At 39.3% G+C, this 27,583-nt stretch overlaps 2 protein-coding genes across 5 annotated transcripts; one reads left to right on the top strand and one right to left on the bottom strand.

Moving 5' to 3' along the window:
- The first annotated feature begins 4,990 nt into the window (after positions 1 to 4,990).
- On the top strand, positions 4,991 to 6,750 carry LOC131435128 (ATPase ASNA1 homolog). Of its 3 annotated transcripts, none has more exons than XM_058602684.1 (5): positions 4,991 to 5,073; positions 5,142 to 5,287; positions 5,359 to 5,658; positions 5,730 to 5,988; positions 6,049 to 6,750. In XM_058602684.1, exons 2-5 carry the CDS (start codon positions 5,175 to 5,177, stop codon positions 6,388 to 6,390), a joined length of 1,014 nt encoding a protein of 337 aa, XP_058458667.1. In that variant the 5' UTR covers positions 4,991 to 5,073; positions 5,142 to 5,174; the 3' UTR covers positions 6,391 to 6,750. The 3 variants fall into 3 exon arrangements, with proteins under 3 accessions (XP_058458667.1, XP_058458668.1, XP_058458666.1); XM_058602685.1 differs by having other exon boundaries at positions 5,017 to 5,073; positions 5,145 to 5,287; XM_058602683.1 differs by lacking the exon at positions 4,991 to 5,073 and having other exon boundaries at positions 5,091 to 5,287.
- LOC131435127 (2-amino-3-ketobutyrate coenzyme A ligase, mitochondrial) lies at positions 6,739 to 27,271 on the bottom strand. Of its 2 annotated transcripts, none has more exons than XM_058602680.1 (4): positions 27,096 to 27,271; positions 7,929 to 8,161; positions 7,560 to 7,869; positions 6,739 to 7,499 (listed from the first exon to the last, which is right to left on the bottom strand). In XM_058602680.1, exons 1-4 carry the CDS (start codon positions 27,139 to 27,141, stop codon positions 6,790 to 6,792), a joined length of 1,299 nt encoding a protein of 432 aa, XP_058458663.1. In that variant the 5' UTR covers positions 27,142 to 27,271; the 3' UTR covers positions 6,739 to 6,789. The 2 variants fall into 2 exon arrangements, with proteins under 2 accessions (XP_058458663.1, XP_058458665.1); XM_058602682.1 differs by having other exon boundaries at positions 7,929 to 8,155.
- Between the last annotated feature and the right edge of the window lie 312 nt (positions 27,272 to 27,583).

Raw genomic sequence — 27,583 nt, 5'->3', positions numbered from 1 at the left:
ATGAAATGAACCCGAATGATCAACGAACATAAACGTCAAGAACCGTTCGGTTTTGATGCCGCTTTTCTTTTCGTTCGTTGTGGTACAATACATGTATGCCCAACAAGATTTAGGCCCACAACAAAATTATACCACAATTCCGCTGGAACTCGATTTTCAAGCATTATCTTTTATACAGCTTGTATACAAGCAAGTATACTCTCCCGCTGAGAAAGCGGTTAGATCATGTTGGGCGTGGAGCGTATGTTGAACGACATACTAAACGAAATACTCGTTCAGTTTGTTGGAACGGTTTGTTCTTTTCTTTCCTACAAAAATAGTGTGAAGATGTAGTGTTTCCTTCATATAAAACAATTACAGGTGTGTTATGTCAGAGATATAACTGGGTGTCGTAAATACGAAAAAAAAATGAAAAGCTTTCTTTTTACTTTCGAATATAAATTATTTGATCGGTTATGTGAATTGTGCCAGCTTTCCTTTTCTTCACTACTAGAATTTGAAACGATGCACCTAAACTGAGTCGGTGCTATACATTTTATATAGAAAATCAGCAGAAAGTTCCTACAACAATTACGAACTACAACTGATTGAAAAAAGGCCGTATAAAGTAAAATTTCGCATAGTACTTTGGGAATATGGTAATGGTTCTAAATAGAAACCGGTTCGAAGAATTCAGGACAAAGGCATTGAACCTGAGCTAAATTCAGAACTTAGAACAGAATTCAGTTGCAATTTAGTTCTTGAACTACAGTTTTTAAAACTGTATTTAGTTCCAACATGCAGGCTCTGAATTTGAAACCTGTATTCTGGAACTAAGTTCCTGAAACATAATTTTGAAAGTAAATTCTCCTCCCGACGACCGAAGTCCAAATGTGAACACGACCTGAGCGTTTCATGCTTCATACTTGGTTTTTACTTACTGATGCTGGTGGGAAAACCTCACCTCTACATCCAGTTCCGTCTGAAGCACTAGAAGAAATGAACGATTCTCAATCAAAGTCTACCTTTCACACTCGTCCAGTAGATAATCGGAACTGATATGTGTTTGGCTACCTCAAAACCATCGTCCGGGTGCGAAAAAGCTAAGCAAGTGTAATGAATTGTCCTCATTATTTCCAAAAGTTTCAGAAAACTTTGTTTTTCAGTAATTTATGGTTATCTCGCGCTGTTGAAAATTTAATCACAAATTCCTGATCATATTTCCGATAGCTTATAGGAAAAATTATATTGCTGTGTAAGTACATCAAGAGATATTTGCGATAAAGTTCTGCCCAATTTTGTATGGGGCAAATTTTGAAAAGGCGCCCCATAGTAAAGTAAGTCGTATTCACGACAAAATGTGCTATTTTACGCGAAGATGATATTGTACACGAATGTAGTGTTGGATTGGACTCTTTCATTGAGAATGCGTGACAATTTTAAGCTTTGCTACCAGCTTAGAGCGAAATCATTCTCCAGCTCAGCTACGCCATCGCTCGGCTTAACATTGATATCATGTCACTTGTATGGGTGCGTAGTGTTGCTGTTTTTGGCGCGCACGAATTCGACATTTTTCTCACTAACTTGTATGTACAAAATTCGATGCAGACTCGCCGAGGGCAGCATACTCGCCGCAAATCATTCACATGTATTATTTGACACATTTCTGATAAAACTGGAAAAACTCATCTAATGGGTAAATAAACTTTTTCTCAATAATGTGTAATACGAATATGTGTCAAAAATTGAGCCGACGACACGATCAGGCACTCCGAAGAAAAATCTGAACAAAAAGTGTTCGTGAGTGATTTACCGCCAGTTACCATAAATATAGCGACCCCTCGATAATCATGAAAATAATCTTCTTGAGCAACACTGTTTAAGTTGCTATGAACTAGTTACCAAGGAGCGCTACAATAAATAAACAAATCATTTGAGAAAATTTTAAAACTTTTATATAAATTTAAATTTTGTTTCAACGTTCTTTTTAGATTTGCGCCGACCACAATAGTACAATAATCAAATCTGGTACTAGAAGTAAAGTTTGCGACAGAAAGGCGTCATCATATATCATCCACAGCTACCCATTAGCTCTAACTGCAGTGTAGTCATCTAACTCATCCATGATGATGGTCTTTCTTTTAAGATATATCCAGTCGAGTTTCCGAAACACATCACTTTTGCTTAACATACTTTTAACCAACCCGGAAGTTAGTACCAGTCTTCACGAAATGAAAATGAGACTTCATTGTTAAATTGTATCTCACACTCTTTACATTCGACTATTTCAACAAGTTCCTTACGGTAGACCGCAGTTACAGGCCCTAATTATCACTACACGGTGAAAACAAAGTGAAGTGACTGTGACCCTTATTATGGGTATCACTTCACGGTGGAAATCAAGTGAAGTGAATGTAGGATATAAGGATATAACGGAAGTGCATTTCATATTCATCAAAGTATACACGAACTTTGCGGAGACCTCAAATCACTGAGAGTAGAAGTATAGAAGTTCCCAAAATATGACAACGCATTGTTTCACAGCATGTATGCTGATTAGCAACGAGGGTTGAATGATTTGGAACAAGGGGCGAATTGAAATGGTTTTACTTTAGAAAGTCATTAGAAAATAACAAATATACTTTCACTACTAAATTCTGATGATCGGGCTGATAAAAAGTTTCGCAATGACGGACTGAATGACTGCAAAACTTAACACCATTTAAAAACTCATTTACATAGCAGTCATTATAGATCTAAGTATGGTTACGTTGAACTATTTAACAAATATCCATGAATATTGAATTGTCTGGAAGTCATTTTTAATATGTTCGAGCACCAGCAAGCCTTAACGAAGACCTCTATCCGGTTAAACTAAATGATAATTCCACTCGATGCAGTTTGTTTTGTTTACATTTCCCAAGTCTCCAATATGCAGTAACCAAGGTTATGGTAACTGTTATTTAAAATCAATTGTGTTGCCAGTTTCAATAGTTTTTCAGGCGGTTTCGTTTTGACATTACCAGTTACTGAGGGGTAGTTATATTTGCGATACAGTTTCGATAGACGAGTGGCAGGTCGTGTCGTCGCTTGAGCGGTTTACTATCCAGTTTTAAATTACCGAAAACAGGAAGAAAATTACTCATTTCCAAAAAGTTATAGAAATCAAACATGATGTAATTTCTGATTGCTTAGAAATACCAAAATGTATGAAAATCATTTGAAAAGGTTATTGGAATTTTCATACATGTCATTTTGTTGGCAACGTTGTTTTGTTTCGTAAGGGCTGATCTATTTTAGATCTATGACAAAAGCATGTCAATCGCTGTGATCTAGTTCTATTTTTCGAACACAAATTTGAAACAAATTCAAAACAGCTTGACGACTTTGTTTTAAATTATTGCAAATTTGAAACACGAATAGGACACTTTTTTACAATTTCAGGCGTGAGTGTGTGTAGTGAGATCTGACAGACGAAATGTCGAAATGTCAAACGACTATTCGCAGCGCTGTAATGGATATCTGTTCTAAAATGACAGACTGCTGTAAAATGGAAACTGGAATAAAACGTTCTATATATCAATGTGATTATCAATTGATGCAATATTTTTTGCGAATTGAACAAAAATTCAAAAATTTTATGTTTTAGAGAAATATTGCAGATCGATCACACGTTATTATATCGAAACAACGCAACGTAGATTACATCAGCTCTACTGAATACAATTTTGATAGGAATGTATGCATCTTTTCGTGTAATATTACAACCTTTATATTTCAGATGTTAAATCATCGTGTTGAGATCACTAAGCTCAAGTACTATTTTTGACAGTTTTAAAATGTAGGACCGCCTGTCATTTAAGAACAGACATTCGTCACAGCTTTGCGAATAGGCTTATGGATGTTCATAGATCTATTTTTTTAGTTGATCGGAAATATGGATAAAGGTCGTATTTCACCCAGTTTTGTATATCAAAAAGTACTCAAAACAGCTCGACAGCTCGAATTGAAAGCGAAAATGGGTATTTGTGGTACTCATAAATGAATGTTACATTATAACCATGAAAAATTTCGTATAACGAAAATATATACTATCCGAAATCATTCATTTAGTTTATTTTTGTTTCTGATTTGAAATAAAAGTGGAATAACACAACACCAATACATTCATAGATAATATTAGAACATATTTTAAAATTACGCGATTAGATCATCAAGCTAGAGTTTTAATCATGACAGTTTCAGAATTATTAAATACAAACACTAGACAAAGTTCTAAGGACAAATGACAGTTTCTTACGGTCCAATCGGCAATCCCTTTCTGTAACACTTTGCATAGAGTAATGATTGAAACAATAAACTTTCGATTTGCACTTAATAATTTGTTGGAAAAAACAGGAGTACTCCGTAATAATTGAAAGTAAAATTGCAACCCGTTTTCACGCAGCCCGCCTGGGTTCGATTCCCAACCCCGCACATAGGGTCAGAAAGTTTTTCTGGCCCGATGAGGTGAATGACACTAATGTTAAAGCCTCTATAATAGAAACAAAACAAAAAATTGCGACCCGCCTAAGCAAATATAGATTCTGCTCGAATAAAATTTTCGTTTGTTCTAGGACCACCCTGACTGGGAGTTATTTTATTAGCAGCCCTTACACGAGACAATATTATTGTCAATACAAGGATAATTGACAATACTTTTGATCGTGTAATGGAAACTTCATTGGATTGACGAAAATATTGTCAAAAAATCAAACCTGCTCATCAATCGGACAATACTTTCTCTCCAGAGAGAAACTGTTAAATATGTGCAATGACCTCTTCTCTCAATATTTTAATATTCATTTGCAATATTTAAAGCGCCAAACGCTTCAATTTTTCGAAAAACTCGGACTCAAGTTATCAAGCCAATTGGATTGATAGTATTGACAATACTTTGGATTGACAATAATATTGTCACGTGTAAGGGCCGCTATTCTCAGCTGGTATAATAATCGGAGAAATGTCAACACTGCGATGACAGTTTCTAGCAGGTGACGAACCGGGCAAAGAACGAACCAAAAAATTTGATTGAAGCGGCCTTGTTGTTCCTTGGTAGGTTGCTTGTTAGTCAGGATCTGAAGCTAAACTGTACTTCGAGCTAAATTCTATATTATTTTTAGAAGTTTTTAGAAGTTTTTGTTAATATCGGTAAAATGGATACAGATTTCGAACCACTGGCTCCTAGTTTGGAAAACATCATCGAGCAGGAAACACTGAAGTGGATATTTGTGGGTGGTAAAGGTGGTGTTGGCAAAACAACTTGCAGGTTTGTACACATCATCAAGCGGGTTCATTTTTTTCTGTGGGTATTCAATTCCAATATTTTCTTACTTTTAGTTGTAGTCTAGCGGTTCAGCTAGCGAAGGTTCGCGAATCGGTTCTGATTATATCGACCGATCCTGCTCACAACATTTCCGATGCATTCGATCAAAAGTTCACCAAGGTACCGAGCAAAGTTAACGGGTTCGACAATCTGTTCGCAATGGAGATCGATCCAAATGTAGGATTGAATGAGCTGCCGGATGAATATTTCGAAGGCGAAAACTCGGCCATGAAGCTTAGCAAGGGAGTTTTTCAAGAAGTGATCGGAGCTCTTCCCGGAATCGACGAAGCAATGAGTTACGCGGAAGTTATGAAGTAAGTGTTTTTGAAAATATTTTGGCGAGAGTTTAATTTACATGGACTTAAATTTGTATTCGCTCCCACAGGTTAGTCAAGGCTATGAACTTTTCTGTTGTAGTATTTGATACGGCACCCACCGGACATACTTTGAGGCTGCTGTCGTTTCCTCAAGTCGTCGAAAAGGGATTGGGCAAGTTACTGAGATTGAAAATGAAACTGGCTCCATTTATATCGCAGCTGGGGTCGCTTTTCGGTATGCAGGATTTCAATGCGGATACTTTGACTAGCAAGCTTGAAGAGATGTTAACAATCATTCGGCAGGTCAATGAACAGTTCCGCAATCCGGTAAGTTTAGCTGCTTTGATATGTTTGATTGGTGCAGATTAACCGTTTTCATGATTGCAGGATCAAACAACGTTCGTCTGCGTGTGCATTGCCGAGTTTCTTTCGTTGTACGAAACGGAAAGACTAGTACAGGAGCTAACTAAGTGCGGGATCGACACTCACAACATCATCGTCAATCAGTTGCTGTTCCGACGCGACGGTCAGGAACCATGTGCTATGTGTTCCGCTCGTTACAAAGTACAGGAAAAGTATCTAGATCAGATTGCGGATTTGTATGAGGATTTTCACGTTGTGAAATTGCCACTGCTGGATAGTGAGGTGCGTGGCGTAGAGAATGTCAAGAAATTTTCCGAGAACCTGATAAAACCGTACGGTCCAAATGATGCGAATCGAGTTGAATAGTAAAGACCACATTGATTGGATGTTTGAGATGAATGAGAACGATCAGTTCGTTTATTTTTTATATATAAGACTCACATATAGTTTCCGTTGAATGGTAAGTTTGTTAATTACTTCCAGCTCCCGAAGAATCGTGTTAATAACGCGAATTCCACATGGGTTACATTCTATCGATAAAGGTATATTTTCCGTACAAGTTTTTGGTTCTGCGAAATACACGAGTTTATTTATTTGAGGGAAGTTTTCAATTATGCGACATGTAAACATCACTAGATGCTAGGCTAGAAGTCATTCGGCACCGTGATTGTAATAAATAAATTACAGTACAATAAAGGTATTCTACGTGTGTAATTGGAGGAAGAATGTCCTTTTATTTACTGACTGAATTACTTAGGAAATGTATCACGTTATCACTTTCAGTTGCTTTCCCACTTCGATAAAAGCAGCTATCGCTTGATCGATTTCCTCATCGGTGTGAGCAGCGGACAGTTGAACTCGAATTCGGGCTTTTCCTTTCGGAACGACCGGATAGCTGAAACCGATAACGTAAATACCTCTTTTCAACATTTCATCGGCAAATTCCGAAGCCAGACGGGCATCTCCGAGCATAACCGGACTAATGGGATGGTCCATTCCGGAGATGGTGAAACCTGCTTTTGTCATAGCTTCTCTAAATCTCCGGGTATTGCTTTGAACTTGTGCGGTCAAAGAATTGGACTCCATCAGCATATCGATCACTTTCATAGCGCTTGCCACCACCGGCGGGGGGAGCGAGTTCGAGAACAGATACGGACGAGATTTCTGTCTTAGAAGATCAATAAGTTCTACAGGTCCGGTGGTGTAACCTCCCGCTGCTCCACCAAGAGCTTTCCCCAGGGTAGAATTGATGATGTCGCAACGACCAAGCATTTTATAGAATTCCTCTGTACCTCGGCCGGTTGGACCAAAGAATCCCGTTGCATGACAATCATCGACAAATGTAATAGCATTGTATTTATCTGCCAGGTCGAAAATCTCTGGCAGTGGAGCTACGTTTCCATCCATGGAGAAGACCCCGTCTGTAACTATCATTTTGATTCGAGCGTCTGTGGTTTTGAGCTTTTCTTCCAAATCTAAAATTGATAACGTATATAACTATTCTACATAAATTCAATTTACTTAAAATTATCAACCTTTCATATCCCGATGCAAATACCGTGCCTTCTTCGCTTTGCACAAACGAATTCCGTCTATGATCGAAGCATGATTGAGTTCGTCGGAAAATACGGCATCATCCGGAGTGAGGACGGCTTCAAAGATGCCGGCATTCGCATCGAAACAAGACGCATACAGAATAGTGTCCTCTCGTTGATGGAATTCCGATAGTTTCTTCTCCAGTTGTTTGTGGATGTCCTGAGTGCCACAAATGAAACGCACCGAACTTAACCCCGCTCCGTACTTATCCAGCGCTTGTTTGCCCGCATTTATTACCTCTGGGCTAGACTGAAAAGGGTATGGGAGCAATTTCACAAGGTTTCGCATTAGGATTAAAAGTAACTCACCGCCAAACCAAGATAATTGTTAGCACAGAAATTCAGTATCTTTCCCGTGGTTCCCTCGACACGGATTGTGGTTGCTTGAGGCGAAACGATGATACGTTCTTTTTTGTAGGTTCCGGCTTTCTTGATTTCATCAAGCTGAGTTTGTATGACGGATCGGAACGATGTGTTAGCGCATCTCTCCGATTTCAGGTTACGGGCGAAGTACACTGGTTGGAGCCACAGACGAGCTGCCGCTGGAACAGACGAAATTTAGGTGAACATTTTAATTCAACTTTTTATTGTTTTTGTTTCTAAATTTTTGCTCAGTTGGTTCATCTCAAATCCAACTCCAGAACAACACATGGGCTGAAAAGTCCTGGGCCTAACACAAAGAACACGATTTTTTGGTTAGAAATTAACTTTATTCATCAACGTAATCTCCATCAAAAGCAACGCATCATTCCAGCTCCGCTCTAAAATTTGAATACCACTTTTGTGGAACGATTTATCTTTTGCCTCAAAATAGGCCTCAGTTTCAGCGATAACCGCTTCATGCGTGCGCAATTTCTTACCGGCGAGCATTTTATTCAGGTCTGCGAACAGTCAGCAGTCACTGGGAGCCAAATCAGGCGAATACGGTGGATACGGGATCAATTCGAAATTCAATTCATGTAGTTTTGCCATTGTTTTGATTGACTTGTGACACGGTGAGTTGTTATGATGAAAGAAAAATTTTTTCTTTACCATATGCCGTCGTTTCTTTGCAATTTCAGCCTCCGAACGCTCCAATAACGGTATATAATATTCACTGTTAATGGTATTTCCTTTCTTCAAGATAGTCGATAAATATTACACCACGCACCTCCCAAAAAAGGCCATAACCTTTCCAACCGATTGTTGTGCTTTCGGGCGCTTTGGACGAGTTTCATGAGTTGTTGTTCACTCAGATGGCGATTAATCGCCATCCGGAATGAAGTGATGAATCCATGTTTCATCCATTGTCCCATATCTACACTCAAAATAATAATCATGTTATAGTTACGTGAAAAGTTATGCGAATATTTTCCACCCTACTTTTCACGTAGGTTTTAATAGACTGGCATTTAAAAGCTGTTTAATGCATAATCCAGTAAAAGTTACGTGTTTCATAGGTAAAATGTAATGTACTGCTCATATCACATTTATCTATCAGTTCATATAAAATTTAGATACCAAAGAATCACTATTTTATATATTGGTTGAAGTCATAAGGGAGATTTCAGATTTTTATATAAATCTAAAACATGAAAAATGCCATGGAAAATCAAACATTTATTCTAAAAAATTAGCATAGAATTTTAAATAAAAATAAAAAGCATAATGAAAATAAAAAGCAACTAATAACGTCGTGGGATCTCTAATCGACAAGCCTCCAGAAATCGTTATGTTGTCACTTCCATCCAACCGAAGCCGAAGTCGAGATCCGAGAACTCCCACAACACTACCGATGCAGGTTGAGGTCCCATTACATGGGTCCAGTGTCTCTCGTTTCATACCGATTTTGAACTCGTTTTTCGGTGGACCAACAGCCTGTTTGAAGCATTCGGCAGGAGTGGGCACACTTCCGGACCCACGCAGGCACTCGGTCCAGTCGAACACATGGAAACTTTTCATACTGGAATGAACCGATCGATGTAGTAAAAAATTGCAATTAAATAACATTTCTCGCAAATATTTACACTACTCACACTTTGAGGGCCACTGTTCGCCATTTTCAAAATCGAGTTTTTCACACTGGAAATTCACGTAGATTGTTTGACGTTTGGTCAATTCACGTAAACCTTATGTGATGACTCTATTCATTTTAGAGGCTGTTCGTATAACATTCATTTTCGTCACGTAAAATATTCAATTTGACATTTGAAACCAGTTTACGTGATTTTTCAAGTGAATCAAACGTGAATTTTTATTTGAGTGTACGCAATAATTCCGGTTTGTTACATTTAAACATGGTTAAATACTGCTAATTTTTTATATAATTTATTTTACCACGGCTTTAACCATTTTAGTCGTTCACCGGAGACAAAACACTGCTCAGAATCATCAATACGTTCTCGGTTTTGGTCAATAGTGAGCAAACGTGGCACCCACTTTGAACAGAGCTTTCTCATAATCAAATGCTCATGCTATATAAAGCTAACACGTTCTTTGGATATCTTGATGATGTCAGCTAACTTACGCAACTTCGCTTTTCGATCATTCAAAACGATTTTGTGGATTTTTTAAATGTTTTCTGGTGTTACCGCTTCATCTCGATGCATTTACGACCACGTTTGAAGTCAGCAAACCAACGTCTTATTGTTGTTTCTGATGGAGCAAAGTCTCCATAACACTTTTCAAGCCATTGCTTTGCTTGAACGGTATTTTTCCCCATCAAGAAGCAGTGTAAAAATTAAACACGAAATTATTTTTGATAAATTGTTTTGAAAATAACAAAAGTAGCGTCACTCTTAGCACAATAACTTACAAACTAATGAATAGAATATCATGAAATTTTAACAGTTGCCTTTCAAAGGTTATTATTAACTGAAAAAGTGACTGCAATAAAACTAGTGCCATCTATTTGTTAGGCCCGGGACTTTTCAGCCCATTTGTTAAATCATTGTCCTTTCAGAATTTTTGATTTTTCTGATCTGATAATCGGAATGCTGTTTTTATCTCTACTCAACTTGAAATAGACCAAAAGAAAGATAGACTCGAACCGTCCCTTGCTCATATCCGTAACAATTGTTTCGGTAATTGGATTGCTCTATTGGGTTCTATTCTCCAAATGGGAGAATGTTGTAGGTGAGGATGATAAATCAACGAATATGAAAACGTACAAAAAACGTCTTGCTAAATTAAATTAGTCACAAGTTTATGTAACTATGTTCATCAAAATTTTCTTGTGGGAACAGGACATATTTGCAGGGTTTTGTCTATTTAATCCACCTAGTGGTGTGATAATGCATTTATCTTGCCATTTCAATAGTCTCATTAAAACATTTGTAAGATTCTATTCTCGGTTGTGAGCTTATCCAATAAACTAATAGTAGCTTTCAAACGAGTCTAAACAGTTAAAACCGTCTCTCGAGCTCGGCATAATGAAATGCCGAATTCGATCGGCAACACAGCATTTTACTGATCATTCAGTAATCCACATCAGCGCTGCCAACTATACCGATTTCTCGGTATTTATACCGATTTTTGGACTCGATACAGGAATACAGATATGCTCTCTCAAAATACCGATATTTCAATTTTCATACAGATAAATACCGATTTTCAGTTTTTGTGTTGGATTCCATAGGGGTAAACCAGGTCGAGCGACCTTTTTTTTTTTTTGGTCGCAAAATCAGTTTTCGCACTAAATTGATGTTTGATTTTTCGAGAAAGATATTGTACAGATAGTTTTTTTCGCCAAATACAGATTTTTGGAAAAAACAGTTGACAGCACTGATCCACATACTCTTTTCCGAAAATCGTGTTGGATTAACAGAGCGTGGATATAATAAAAACACGTCCTACGTGACTGACTAACAAACTTATATTGGTTATTTATTTCTGCATTGTATTATGTACAGCGGTTAGTGTAATTGTGTGTGTGACAGAGTGTGAGGAAACTGTGTAATACACCGATGTAAAACGATCCTGTCTTTGTTGTGAAAGATGCATATTGAGAATCTAACACTCCTCCTCAACGAAGACGGTATCGGTAATGGGTTTGATCCCCATCGCGTTTCGATGTCTCTCTAATTTGACCCGCTCTAGAGGCTTGGTCATAATGTCCGCTTGCATTTCGGATGTCGGGATGTACTTGACATTGATCATCTCACGTTGTACCAAGTCTTTAGCGAATGCGTGTTTGGTATCGATGTGTTTCGATCGCTTTCCAATGCGATCCGACTTCGCCAGTTTGATGCAGGACTGGTTGTCTTCCCACACAGCGATTGGCAAAGGATGTGCTTCGTTAGTATCCTTTGATAGCTTTAGATGCCATAGAAGTTCTTGACATGCTTCTGCCAAGGCGATGAACTCTGCTTCTGTCGATGAAAGCGCAACGCACGATTGCTTGCGCGTACCCCAGTTCACCAATCCGCCGCCGTACTTGATTAGTAAACCAGAGTTTGATTTTCTGTCTCCTTCGTCGCTGGCCCAATCGGCATCTACAAAACATTCAAGGTTTCCGCTTCCGGGGCCTAGGTGCAGTCTCAAATCCTTTGTGCCGTTGAGGTATCTTAAGACACGTTTCGCTTCCGTCCAGTCACGGTTCGTCGGTTTGGAAACTTTCCTCCCGAGTAGTGAAGTGCTAACGCAGATGTCTGGTCGAGTATTGACCGCAACGTATAACAAACTTCCAACCAAGCTACTATAGGAAATGTTGTTAGGTAGCTCCTCCTCCTCCTCCTTTTGTTTAGCGTATGCCGGGTCAAGGGGAATTTTCGATGTCTTCGCGTGTTCATGTCCGAATCTGGTCACGAGCTTCTCTATGTAATTTTTCTGGCTCAGTGTGTAGTGGTCGCCTACTTTTTCCACTTGAATGCCGAGGAACTGCCGCAGCTCACCAAGACTGGATAGCTTGAAGTGTTTCTGTAGCACGCAACGGATTTCCTGGAACTCGCACTCCGAATGACAGAAGACGACAATATCGTCGACGTAAATTAAGATGAATGTCGACTTTCCGTTTCGCTTGCGCACGTACATGCAGGAGTCCGCTTCGGCTGATTTAAACTGCATCTGTTGAAGCACGCCGTCTATCTTTTTGTTCCAAACTCGCGCCGACTGTTTAAGACCATATATACTGCGTCTAAGGCGGCAAACAAGTCCGTTATCCGTGGCGAACCCCGGTGGCTGTTTCATATATATGTCTTCGTTAAGTTCTGCGTACAGGTATGCCGTTTTGATGTCGAGGTGCTTAACCATCATACCTTCTCTGCTCGCGATCGTCAGCATAGTTCGAAGGGTTGGCTGTCTAACTACGGGGGCAAACACCTCGTCGAAGTCACTGCCATATTGTTGTGAGAACCCTTGCGCCACAAGCCTGGCTTTATATCGTACTTCCATTCCGTTTTCATTTTTCTTTTTCTTAAAGATCCATTTGCATCCGATGACCTTTTTGCCTGGAGGGGGTTGAACTAAATCCCACGTTTGGTGTTCATTAAGCGAGGTCATCTCATCTTTCATCGCTTCTTGCCAGTATAACTTGTCGGGGCTGTTAATCGCTTCGTTGTAGTTCCTAGGCTCATCGATACTGTGCGTCGTTGCTCTGGTAACGTCGGCGTATCTTGCAGGAGGTTTTCCTTTATTTGAACGCTCGGAACATCTTGTTGGTTGTTCGGCTTCCTCTCCTCCTATGGAATCGTCATCGCTGAATCCATGAAAACTGTCCTCTGAACTATCTGTTACAATGTCGTCGAGATCTTCCTCCGGGTCTGCGTGTTCGACGTTTACCGGGTCTGCGACTTTGTTGTTCGTCTGATGAAATTCGAATTCGACCGTATCGCTGTCCTCATTGCTAAATGTATTTTTTTCTGTTCCGGACTGTAGGAGTTTCTTCTACGAATCTTGCATCGCGACTTATAATGATTTTCCTCGTTGTCCGGTCTAGGAACCTGTAGGCCTTGTGCTCTGAAGAATAGCCGACGAACGTTAATTTTTGGGATGTTTCGCTGAGCTTCTTGCGCTTTTGTTTCGGTATGTGCACCCATGCGTTGCTGCCGAAGATTCTCAGATGACTAACATTCGGTTTCACGTTGAACCACAGTTCATAAGGGGTAACACTCACGGATTTGGACGGTAACATGTTCTGGAGATACACTGCTGTGTTTAAAGCCTCCGCCCAATAGCACTCCGGCAGGTTCGCATCAAATAGCAAGCATCTTACCATCTCTACTAGGTAGCGATTGCGACGTTCCGCTACACCGTTCTGTTGTGGACTATAACCCGCTGTGAATTGAGCACTAATGCCGAGTCGTTTGTAGAAACGTCGCAAATGTTTGCTGGAGTATTCGCCTCCTTGATCCGAGCGCACAATTTTCGGGTAGTGACCAAATTGATTCTTCGCGTGTGCGACGTACTCTTCCATCTTGTCGGCTACTTCTGACTTTTCCTTCAGCAGGTATACGGTACAAAAACGGGAGAAATCGTCGATTACTGTCATAAAATAGCGATATCCGCTCACTGAAGGGACTTCCACTGGACCGCACACATCTGTGTGAACTATATCCAGGCGGGCCGCAGTACGTGATTTCGATTCCTTAGAAAATGGAATGCGTGTGCTCTTACCCTTTAGACAGCATTCACAGGAATCATCGATGTCGCACTCGGCTATCGCGAGTCCGTTCACTAGGTTGCGCTTCTCCAGATTCCTAATAGCATTCGGCTCCCGATGGCCAAACCTCTTATGCCAAATGTGTCTGCAATTCTTACTGTGATGACTCTTTGTGAGGAGAACGGTTTCGTCGGGACGTTTTAACTGGTACAATCCTTGCTTAAGATTTGCCACCGCAACTGTCTCGGTATTACGCTTAATTTGGCAACCGTTGGTACTGAAAACTACTACTGCTTGCTTTTCGATGAGCGCTGATACCGACAGCAAATTCATCGCTAGTGTGGGAATGTACAATGCCGAGCTTAGGAGTATCTTTCTGCGGTTACCGTTTTCGTCGCAGCACTCAATTTCTCCGCGGCCTTCACCTTTGACTTCGGCCACTTTCCCGTCTGCTAATTTGACGGATTTCACGTCACTGGGGCGCAGCTCAATGAAAAAATCTCGATCCGCGACGGTGTGGCTCGTAGCGCCAGAGTCAATAATCCAGCTTTTGCTCATGTTGTCGCTTCTGGTAACACAGGTCACGAATGTGAACGAGACACTATTTGTTTGTTTTTTCTTTGTAAGCTGTGCTTGAACATTACCTTGTTTTTCTGCCTCTCGAATGAACTGCCGGCAAAACTTTTGTTTATGCCCCGGCTGCTTGCAGATATGACAGATGATTTTCTTCTTTCTGCCTTCCTCCTTAACCTTCAGCACTGCGTCCATTTGAGTGCCCTGGCGCTTGGAAGCTTCATCCAAAAGCTTCCGCTTCACCAGCTCCAATGTTAAATCAGCTTCGGCCCGGCTCTCAAGGGCGGTTGTTAAAGCGTCGAACGAGCTTGGCAAGCTGCGCAGAATCATTGCGACGGTAAGGTTTTCTGCCAGCTCTTGTCCAGCGTTTGCGAGTCTTGAAAAAAGATCCTCCATGGCAAACAAGTGTTCCTCCATATTTTCCCCTTCCGAGTAGCGTTTATCGCAAATGCGTTTCAAAAGGGAGACTTTCGAGGTTAGGCTTGTTTTCTCGTGGTGGTTTTTCAGAGCGAGCCAGGTTGCTCTTGCGGTTCCTACGGCGCGAATCAAGCTATGCTGATTATCATCAATCAGGAGCCCAATAGTTGCTCTCGCCTTAGCGTCTCCTGCGTTCCAAACGGCGGCATCTTCGTTATCCGGCTTGACTCCTGGCTCGACGAATCGCCATAGTTCCTCGCGGATAAGAAGCAGTTCGACTTTGAAACGCCAGCTTGGGTAGTTGCTATTGTTTAATTTTTGGATGCTAAAACGGGATCCATCCATTTTATTACGATTTACTTTATTTTATATGCAGGCCCATAACCTGTTGGATTAACAGAGCGTGGATATAATAAAAACACGTCCTACGTGACTGACTAACAAACTTATATTGGTTATTTATTTCTGCATTGTATTATGTACAGCGGTTAGTGTAATTGTGTGTGTGACAGAGTGTGAGGAAACTGTGTAATACACCGATGTAAAACGATCCTGTCTTTGTTGTGAAAGATGCATATTGAGAATCTAACAAATCGTTAAAGTAATATGCTAATATCTCGGTAAAGCGCGTTCTTTTACCGAAGTTTGGAATAGTATTATAGTGAACTTGTCAGTAAACAACAAATGTACCGAGATCAGCAAAACCGTTTGCCGAGGATTCGAACAGTGAGTTAGCTTTTACTGAAACTCGGTGAGACACTTATCATCTAATGTCTCTTTTCGATTTTGCAAAGCATGACGTCGCCGTTGCTCGTGGAACTGGAAAACATGTAAATTGGATGAAGGAAAAAGATTGGTATATTTTATGAAAAGATAAGTGAAATCAAAAAATTATCTACTTGGCATACATATTTATAAATGTCCGCTTTTTTTCAGGTAGAGGCGTTAAGGAGCATTAGAAACAATTCTCGGTTAATTTTTCAAAAGGGCGTATAAGTAAGTAACAGTTTCTCTTTGTTTACTTTCTCTTCTATTAATTACCAAGCGGTTTCCACGTTTATCACTCAACTCTTTGCATGAAATGAAATCGACTTTCAAAAAAAATAGTGATATCAAAGAAAATCTCTTTAATCACATCACAATAATCGAAAGAGTTATTGATTTCCAATGATTGGTTACCAAGAAATGATGACACCCACCAACAACACGTTTGAGCGGTTGTTTGCAGAGCCACCATATTGAAAAAAATAAAAAGAATAAACATTTCTATGATGTATAATATATGTACTTTTATCTGTAAAAAGCATAATTTTAAAATATGCCATATTGTTTGAACGATAAGTGGATTTAAAAAAGCATGTTTTTTTGCAGGAACCTGGCCTTAATTGGGAAATTTTATCAATTGTTTTTTTTTTACTTTTATGTCAAAAATATTTTTATTTAACTACAAAACAAATATACATACAAAAGAAAAGTCGTAACAAAATGAAAAAGTTTTACTATTTAACATAAATAAACAGTAAAAACAAATCACTAAATCATCAATTATTTTAAATTCAACCCAAACAATGTTGCTACTGCCTTCAAGTAATTTCCTTCTGTGTGCGTCTTAATATTTGGCACTATTTTCATTTTATTGGCGTCATTATTTTGGTTCAATATTTTTTGCTTTTTTACTAGAAGAGCATGATTCATACACCAATTTATGTTAACTTACAGGAATTTCCGGAAAATATTAGTGAGAAACTGTGAATTCTCTGAATTATTTTTATATTTTGTTCCTATTGATCTTATGCCAAATTACCTTTATGCAAAATGACCGTCGGCAAAGTTTCACCTGTTCACCTTATTTGTTTATTCCCTACTGATCTCAACGTTGAAAATTCTCGATCAGATCGGTATTATTATGATATTCTGATATTCTCAAAACATTGGATTTGAAACAAATTCGTATATTGATTTATCTTTGCTTTATGATGCAATAACACAGTTCAAGCTGTGCAACGCCTTTAAAAGAGCTATGGGACTAACTTCCATCAAAAACAACTAAGCTGAGTTTGAACGTGCTCGTACTCGCACTGAAGATGCTTCTCCGACCAGCCAAATTAGGAAACAGGAACCGGAAATCATAAAAATAGTCCACCAAAACGATTGAGTGAGATAGCTGACATCTATATGATATCATATAGCAGTGTGTACACTATTTTGCATGAACATCTGTCTATGAGGAAGCAGTTGTCAAAGTGGGTGCCGCGTTTGATCACTGTGGACCAAAAACGATAACGTGTCGTAATTCCCAATGATGGAATCATAGCGGTCGTCGGCTGAGTTGACTACAGTCGATGAAAACCGCCCAAAAACAAAAACATGGACCGGTAAGGTTTTGGCCTCAACATTTTTGGATGCTCATAGAATATTGTATCACGACTATCTTGAGAAAAAAATAGACTGTCAACAGAAAACGTTCCGTTGGCCAATTGATGTGTTTGGAGAAAAAAATCGTTGAGAAACGACTCCAAATGAAAAAAAGGGTAAAATGAAAAAACCTATTTTAATCTACCTAGTGGTGTTGTAATGTTTGTCTCATATAACTCATGTTTTCGTTAATATCACTAGAGAATTCTTAAAAAAGCTTTTATTTGAGTATTGAATAAAAAAATAACACATCTTACCCTGTTGTTTCGAAACCGGAAGTGAGATCCGAACAAAGATCAAATGCAGTGTATATTTATCTACGTTGACCCTTTTATTTATTGATTTATTTCGTCAAGCAAGTGTAGACTACATACCATAAATTGTTTACAATGTTCACTTACATACTACGTATTATTTTTACGACAAAGCTGAGATTTTATTTGATTTTTTGACATAGTTAGGTCAAGATGTTCCTATTGATTGTAATGGCACATTATTCGATTGACTGGACTGTATTTTGCATAATTTGTTCTAGCTTGTTTTTCTAAAAATAATTTCCTGGAACGTAGTTGACGGCTAGGCATATAAAAATTTAATTGCGATAATAATGGAGCTGATTGAATGCGTTGAGAAATAATATCGCTGATAAAATAAAGCATTGCAAAGTCGCAGCGTTCTTTAAGTGTTTGTATATTGATGAGCGCGCAGCGTGCAGCGTGCTTCATATAATGCTAGAGGAAATGCTGTCCAGTTTAATTTACGAAGTGCATATAAAAGAATTTTTTTTTGCGATTCAATGCGTTCTTCGTGAATAATGTTATATGGATTCCATACTAGGCTGCAATATTCCAAAATGGGTCTGACATATGTACTATATAGCAACTTTATAGTATATGGGCCTTGGAAATTATGACTGAAGCGTTTGATAAAGCTCAGCATACTTACCTTACCTAACAGCTATAGGCGTGGGGTGTCCTTTGCTGTATCAAGAATACGTCTCCACATAACTCGGTCCATGGCTGCTCGTCGCCAGCCACTCAAGGAACGGACGCTTCTGAGATCACCCTCCACTTGATCGATCCACCTTGCTCGCTGCGCTCCTCTTCTTCTTGTACCAGTCGGATTAGATTCAAGAACCATTTTCACTGGGCTGTCGTCCGACATCCTTATGACATGCCCAGCCCATCGTAGACATTCGATTTTAGCTGTCCGTACGATAGGTGGTTCTCCTAGCAGCTGTTGCAATTCGTGATTCATACGCCGTCTCCACGTTCCGTCTTCCATCTGCACTCCGTCATAGATGGTCCTCAGTATCTTTCTTTCAAAAACACTGAGGGCGCATTGGTCCTCTGCCAACATAGTCCAGGTCTCGTGGCCATAGAGAACAACCGGTCTAATAAGCGTTTTGTAGATGGTCAATTGCGTGCGGTGGCGTACTTTTCTCGATCGAAGGGTTTTTCTGAATCCAAAGTACGCACGATTCCCTGCCAAAATACGTTTCTGTATTTCTCTGCTGGTGTCATTGTCGGCGGTCACCAGTGAGCCCAAATACACAAACTTGTTAACCACCTCGATATCGTCACCGTCTATCAATATTCGTGGTGAGAGGCGTAGTGTTTCTTCTCTAGAGCCTCTTCCTCTCATGTATTTTGTTTTCGACGCATTTATGGCCAGTCCGATACGCCTAGCTTTCAGTCCGATGTAGGTTTCCGTCATCTTATCAAGGTTACGTGTTATAATATCGTCAGTGAAACCAAAAAGTTGTACGGACTTTCGGAAGATCTTGCCACTCGTGTCGATCCTCGCTCCAAGGCAATATTGTCAAGATACAAGAGAGTCCATCACCTTGCCGTAGCCCTCTCCGAGATTCGAAGTGACTCGAGAGCGTCCCAGATACTCAAACGTAGCACATCACTCTATCCATCGTTGCTTTGACCAATCGCGTCAGTTTATCCGGGAAACCGTATTCGTGCATTATCTGCCATAGCTGTTCTCGATCGATTGTGTCGTATGTCGCTTTGAAGTCAATGTATAGGTGATGCGTGGGTACGTTGTATTCACGACACTTCTGGAGTACTTGTCTTATCGCGAATATGTGATCCGTAGTGGCGCGGTCTCCAGTAAATCCCGCTTGGTACGACCCTACGAATCCCTTAGCTATTGATGATAGACGACGGCAAAGGATTTGGGAGAGTACCTTGTAGGCGGCGTTCAGCAATGTGATTGCGCGGTAATTGCAACAATCTAGCTTATCGCCTTCTTTGTAGACGGGACATACCACTCCATCCATCCATTCCTGCGGTAGAATCTCCTCCTCCCAAATCTTGGAAATCATCCAGTGCAGCGCTCTAGCCAGTGCCTCTCCTCCATGTTTGAGCAGCTCGCCTGGCAACTGGTCATTGCCCGCGGCTTTGTTGTTCTTCAGCTTGCCGACCTCCTCACTTATCTCCGACATATCAGGGGCTGGGAATCTGTCGTCGGCTGAGCGTGCACCCAGATTGATTCCTGTACCGTTCTCTGTATCTTGTGCTTCGCCATTCAGATGCTCGTCATAGTACTGCTTCCACCTGTCGATCACCTCACGTTCGTTCGTGAGAAGGTTACCACTGGTATCTCTGCACATTTCGGCCTGTGGCGTGGAGCCTCTACGTGAGCGGTTCAACTTCTCATAGAATTTGCGTGTATCATTTGCGCAGTACAGCAGTTCCATCGCTTCGCGATCTTGATCTTCCTGGTGGCGCTTTTTCCTCCGAAAAACCGTGTTCTGTCTGTATCGTTCCTCGTTCGCTCTAGTGCGGTGTTGCAGCATCCTCGCCCTTGCTGCATTCTTCTCTTCGACCAACTGCTGACATTCGCCGTCAAACCAGTCATTTCCTCGATTCGATAACCTCGTACCTAGCTCAGCATACTGTTTCCTTTATTGATTATTGTGTTGTAATGTTCCACAAATGTTAGACTCCAAGTCGTAGGGAAAGTATGCATTTTTGAGTCTAAGTTTGTGAAAATCGACTCAGCTGATCCTGAGAAAATGAAGAGAGTTCCACTAATTCCGGAAATTGGAGCAGGAAACCGGTATATTTGAAATGGGTTCGTTTGGTCAGCAACTAACAAACCTATAAATTGAAACAGTTTTCAACCAAATTAAAAAAAAAATTACCTATTATCGCTTTGTATGACTGGTCTAGAGGAAATTGTGCATCAACTTATGGAAACATTATACTTTTCATTTAAATCTGAGTTTTCCAAGATCGGTCTAGTCGTTTCGGAGAACTGGGAATGGTTTCCGGTATGAAACACACGAGCACTTTCCCGATACTTCCGGAACCAGGAACAATGATCCAGTATACCCAAAATCTACGTATTTGATCATCAACTAACCATATCTGCCTAATTGAAGAATTATGCGGCTATTTGAATGTATTTGTCTCAATTTTTGCGTGTCATGTATGAAAACACGTGTCTGAAAATGAAATTTTTATACTTAGCCTGTTATTCCGGAACCGGAAGTCATACCTGGATGAAATTCGGTATGGTTATACGGGATTATAAGACCTTTCATTTGAATCTAAGCTTGTGAAAATTGGATGAGCGATCTTTGCGAAAATCGAGAGCACATTTTACCCCGTAACTCCGAAATTGAAAGACGGATTCAGGTGAAATTTAATAGCAGACTATGAGAGTATAAGGCCTTTCATTTGAATCTAAGTTGAAGAAAATTGGTTAAGCGCTCTCTGTGAAAATTGAGTGCACGTTTTTCTCATTTTTACCTTTCTCATATAGAAAGGTTATGCAATCACTGTGAAAACCGACTTTTGAACCGAGGCCCGGAGGGTCGAGTGTCATATACTAATCGACTCAATTCGTTGAGTACGCAAAATGTCTGTGTGTATGTAACGTTTTTTTGCACTAACTTTCCTCGGAGATGGCTGAACCGATTTTCACAAATTTAGATTCAAATGAAAGGTCTCATGGTTCCATACAAAATTCCTGAATATTATTTGGATCCAACTTCCGGCTCCGGAGTTATGGGGTAAAATGTGCGAAAACATGAAAATATTTATTTATTTATTTATTTCGTCAAGCAAATGTAGACTACATATAAATTGTTTACAATGTTCACTTACATACTACGCATTATTTCTACGACAAAGCTGAGATTTGATTTGAATTTTTGACATAGTAAGGTCAAGATGTTCGCAGTATTGATTGTAATGGCGCATTATTCGATTGACTGGACTGTATTTTGCATAATTTGTTCTAGTGTTTCTTTCTAAAAATAATTTCCTGGTTCGTAATTGACGGCTAGGTGTATAAAAATTTAGTTGCGATAATAAAGAAGGTGATTGAATGCGTTGAGAAATAATGTCGCTGATAAAATAAAGCATTGCAAGGTCGCGGCGTTCTTTAAGTGTTTGTATATTGATGAGCATGCAGCGTGCTTCATATGATGGTAGAGGAAATGCTGTCCAGTTTAATTTACGAAGTGCATATAAAAGAAATTGTTTTTGAATAGATTCGATGCGTTCTTCGTGAATAATATTAAATGGATTCCATACTAGGCTGCAATATTCCAAAATAGGTCTGACATATGTAGTGTATAATAATTTTATTGTGTATGGGTCCTGAAAGTTATGACTGAAGCGTTTAATAAAGCCCAGCATGCTATTTGCTTTATTGATTATGGTATTGTAGTGTTCCACAAAAGTGAGCTTGGAGTCTAAGATTACGCCTAAATCTCTTACAATTTTACATTTTTCTACAAGTTGATTTCCTAGATGTATGTTTGTGGGTATAGTTTCATTTTTCCTACTGAAAGTTATTGAGTTACATTTTTTTACATTGAGTTGGAGTAGACTTTTGCAGCACCAAATGTAGAATAGATTGATTTCGTTCTTGAATATTACAGCGTCGTTGATATTTTTTATTTCCATGAAGAGTTTCATGTCGTCTGCATATATAAGCACTTTCAAATTTTTGAGTATGAAGGAAATGTCGTTTATATGTAAAATGAAAAGGAGAGGCCCTAAGTGAGAACCCTGAGGTACGCCAGATGTTACATTAATTGGTTCAGACAGAATGTTTTGGAAGCGGACTACCTGTACACGATTCGTTAAGTATGATTTGAGCCATTCAAGAAGAGTATGTTTTATGCCATATTTTTGTAGTTTGTGTAGAAGTAAAGGTATGTCAATACGGTCGAAGGCTTTGCTAAAGTCAGTGTAAAGAGTTTCTACGTAGTTGCCGGCGTCCATTGCATTCAGTGTGAATGTCATAAATTCTAAGAGATTTGTTGTAGTTGAGCGGCCTTTAAAAAAGCCATGTTGTTTGTTTGTTATTACATTTTTAAGTTGATGAAAAAGTTTTTCGTTTACAATTTTTTCAAATAATTTTGGAATGCATGAGATAATGGCTATTCCACGGTAGTTCCGAATGTTAGATTTTGCACCAGATTTAAATATTGGTACAAGAAAGGAAGATTTCCATGCTTTGGGAAAAGTACATTTATTAAGCGATAAGTTAAAAAGTAGTTGTAGTGGTAGTGTAAGTTCTTCAGCAAGATTTTTTAAAAATATTGGTGGTATACTGTCAGGTCCAGGCCCTTTTGAGGCGTCTAAGTTTTTCAGTGCTGTCGAAATGTCATGTTCTGATAGATAGTTTACAGAGATGGAGCTAGAAAATGCAGGTATGAAAGAGAAGTATTCACGGTCACGGTCAGTTTCTGAATAAGATGTATATACTTCTTGGAAAAAATTTGCAAATTGATTGCAGATTTCTGTACTATTTTTCCCTACATGTTCGTCGAGGTGCATTTGAGATGGAAAATTGTTGCTTTTTAGTTTAGTTTTTGTGTAGTTAAAAAAGTTCTTAGGGCAAGTCTTTATTTCGTTTTCAATTTTGTGGTTGTATTCTTCGTGTGCTGTGTTAATGGCTATTTTGAGTTGATTGCATAGATTTAAGTAATTTTGAAGATGAGCGTCACTTTTTTCTTGTTTGTAGGTTTTGTGTGCTTTTTGTTTCCTATTTTTCAAATGTTTTAGTTGTGAATTGAACCATACAGGTAACTTGCTGTTATGATTTTTTCTTCTTCTTTTCATGGGCAAAGTTTCGGATAATATTTTGTTTATAATGTGATAGAATTTGTTTACTTCGACGTCGACATTTCCTTCTGTACTCAGTATGTTCCGCCAATTTATTATACTTAGTCTACACTTGACTTCTTCAAAGTCAATTTTATTGTATTCCGGCACTTCCTCATATTCCAAGTCGTAGGGAAGGGATGCATTGTGTGTAAATAATGAATATTCAATTGCGGTGTGAAATGCTTCATTTTTCCATAATGGCAGGTTTGATGCGTTCACACAAAAGTCTTCTGTGCAATTTGTGAAAAGAAGGTCTAAATATGCATTTTGTTGATTTTTTACGGAGTTTACTTGATGTAGGCCAAAATTAGAAATTTTGTCGAAAAAGTAGTGCTAGTTGGTGTCATACCCTCGATGCATACTGTAGGTTGTTGATTTTTCATGTATGACAAATACAGACGGACGACGTGCATTATTTTCGGGTCACGAAGTCTTGCTTTCAAGAAGCGTTCGTCGCCATTTGCAGATTGTGAAGTAAGACGTACAATTGGAGGACGCATTGGATCAACTTCGAATTGGCTGTCTGTACTCATGTCATGTGATACTGTAGATGTATTTACGTTCTGTGGTATTGAAGATGTGTTCACATTGTTAGTGGATTGTGTAGCTTCGGTGTCATTACTTCCTAAGACCGAAGTAGTGTTGTTTTGAATACTTCTTGTTCCTTTGTAAGGGTTGATGGTTTCACCTTTTTGAAAATTTATGAATTTTGAGGCAATATCTGCACCTGGATTCCCGGAGAATTGAACCCGTGCTGCTGCTAGTAGGTCTTTGTCCAAGGGTAAGGTATATTGTAATGACATATTATTGTTATTGTTGTGGCAGGTATTGTTACTATTAGTGTTCAAGTTGCTGTTGTAGTGCACATTATAGTCGTTGTTGTTGTTGTTGCTGCTGCTGTTGTTGTTGCTGTTGTTGTTGTTGTTGTTGTTGTCGTGTTTGCTGTTGTTGGTGTAGTTGTTGTTTTTACTGCGTATACTGTAATTTGTATTCTTTTGTTGTTTCCGCTTCCGATGTTTTCGCCTGAGGTTTGCTTTTTCAGCTTGTTTTTCTTGCAGCCGTCGAGTGCGCTGTTTCTTGTCATACTCACTCCAGTCTCGTTTCCAGATTTTTTTACTTCCAATTAAGCGCCAGCCACTGTCGCATGTTTGAATTTCCTTCTCTTTGAGTTCTTCAGCTAGAGACTTAGGTTTGGTATTTTGGTCTTTGGTTCCGATACTGGAGATTGAAGTCGATATTGCTTTGACTTCATCTCTCAATTCTTCCAGAATAGTGTTAGGTATTATTGCAGGGACTTCAGATTTCGTAGGTAGTAAGAATTTTTCTTCGAGGCGAAGAAGCCGTTTGCTCATTTCCTTGATGTGCTGGTCATTGACTTTACTAAAATCGCTAACGTTTTTTATGGCACTGTGTAACGAGGCCTCGAATGACTGCATGCGCTGACCTACTTTACCGCAAATGTTGTGGTCGTTTCTGCTGATACTGGACAATGACTGCTTCACGTCGATGAGCAAGCGCTCGACACTGTCGAATATTTCCAGGTAATGGGTTTTCATGTCTGCAGTGGTCCGGTGATACGTTTCCGTTTGATTTTTTGTGTGCTTTAGAAGTTGCTCCTGTAGATGAAGTAGTTTTAGAGTTTCAGCTCCTGTCCTTATTAAATGTTGACAGTCGGCACACACTGGTACCATAAATGCCAGAATAAAATTTTCTTGATGCCGCTGCACGCCGATGCAGGCTGAATGGTACGATTTTTCACAGAATTCGCATTTCCAAAGGAAGCGATCGTCAATATTAACACACGATTTTACACCGCACTTCATTATTCTAGATAAAATTTGTCCGAAAGGCTATGAAAAAAGCCCGCGCGCGACGTAGACTACGCGTCAAAGAATAAATAAATATAAATTACTTGCGGAGCGCTCGAAAAAGCGAACCGCGCCCGATGACTGTTCGAGGCGAAAAAAACTGTGTTCTAACTTTTCTCATAGATGGCGCGACCGATTTTCACAAACTTAGGTCCTGTGGTCCCATATGTAATTTCTGAATTTCATCCGGATCCGGAAATATAGGGTAAAGTGTGTTAAAAATTTTATACCATCACTGAAAAGGGCGAAAAACCGTAAAAAGTGTTCTAAATCGACCTCAAATCTTCTCCAATTGATAGTTTTTATCAGTAGACGGTGAAACAAACCAATTTCGGTTATTCTGTTGAGAATCGAAGAAAATTATTTTGATGAATACCACAGTATTATATATGATAGTATGATTGACATGAGAAAGGCATCATTACACCACTAGGTGGATCAAAACAGTTTTTTTTGTACATTTTACACCGGAAGTTCGATCCGGGTAAAATTCAATAGGAACCTATGGGACCAAGAGACCTTTTATTTCAATTTGAAAATCGGTTCAGCCAGCTCCGAGTAAATCAAGTGCTCATTTTTGTCACATACACACACAGACATTTCGCGTACTGGACGAACTGAGTCGAATGGTCGGTTTTCACAATGTTTCACCCCCAGTCACAGCCTTCCTATATGGGAACGGCAAAAAAGGTTCTCATGGGGGAAATCATGACCAATTATGTTCAATACCATTGTAGACTTGCAAACTAACTGCTACATTCATCCTCTGATGAATTAATAGTTCTTATCAGAGCATTTATACACCGTAAAACACGAATTCACCCCTGGAATGAGCAAACATAAAACTAGTGCACCGATTCAGTTAGATATATATCCTCCTTCAAGATAAGCAACAAATAGGATGCACGCTGGCCAATGCTCCAAAAGAGACACAACGAAACTCATAAAGTGACTGACCGATCGACGCAATCGGTGCGACCTTGGAACCGTCATTCATTGCTATATTTTACTTCGAGTTCGCCTTTGTAGCGTACTTATTTTGGTTGGAAAAAAACTTCGGCGATATTCGAACAAAACCTTCGACTTTCATTAGAACGACTTTTATGATAATTTTTTTCTAGACGAAATTTCGTTTTGTGGATAATTGTATTACTACTGTATACAAACATGTATCTCAATATTCTCAATTAGATTTATTTCAGTACAATGAAGTTTTAAACATTAGTTATTGGTAATGTGTTTATCAACGGAACAAAATAAAATCGCTGGGAAATGATCATAGTAACAATTATTTCATTCTTATGTTTGTATGTTGGCAACGATTTTTCACAAACCATGCGTCTCCATGAAATAATGTACATAATGCTAGGGGCAACGTTATGCTCTGTCTTTCGTATTATCACTTCACTACACTTTACTCATACTTCGGGAACCGGTTTTATCAGATGCCGGTTTGTCGATAATGATGTCCAACACTAACACTCACCTGTGGATGAAGTATTTTTGCAAACTGGCAGCCTAGATAGCAACATACTCGAACGGCTCGCGAATAAATTGGATAGCTAAGCAAATTTAAATCAATTTATGCTGTGAGACACTTTGCGTGCTTTGCGTTCAGAAACGTAGTTGGCGACGCGTTGCCAGGTCCGAAACTGTCGACTGCATGGAATAAACAACACTAGTGCGAGCATCTAACAACCGGCTGAACCAGAGACAGTTGATCTTAGAAACAGGATGTCGTGTGAGAGTAAGAGAGTGAAAGGTTGCGCTTTATCCAAAGATACACAACCGTTTGAAGTGTGGATAGCTTGTGGTGCAACAAGTTTGTTTTATCTAGTTTCTTGGTCCAAAATAAATTTATTTATTTGTTTGTTATGGCACAAGTTGCTATAAAATTCGTTTAAATTTTATAAGTACCTGGTTAAAAAAAAAGGTAAATGAACGAATTGATTGAAATCAGAGCAATAAGACAGA

Source organism: Malaya genurostris, chromosome 3, assembly GCF_030247185.1.
Source record: "Malaya genurostris strain Urasoe2022 chromosome 3, Malgen_1.1, whole genome shotgun sequence".
Taxonomy (NCBI): Eukaryota; Metazoa; Arthropoda; class Insecta; order Diptera; family Culicidae; genus Malaya; species Malaya genurostris.
This window is presented reverse-complemented; position numbering and strand designations above follow the sequence as displayed.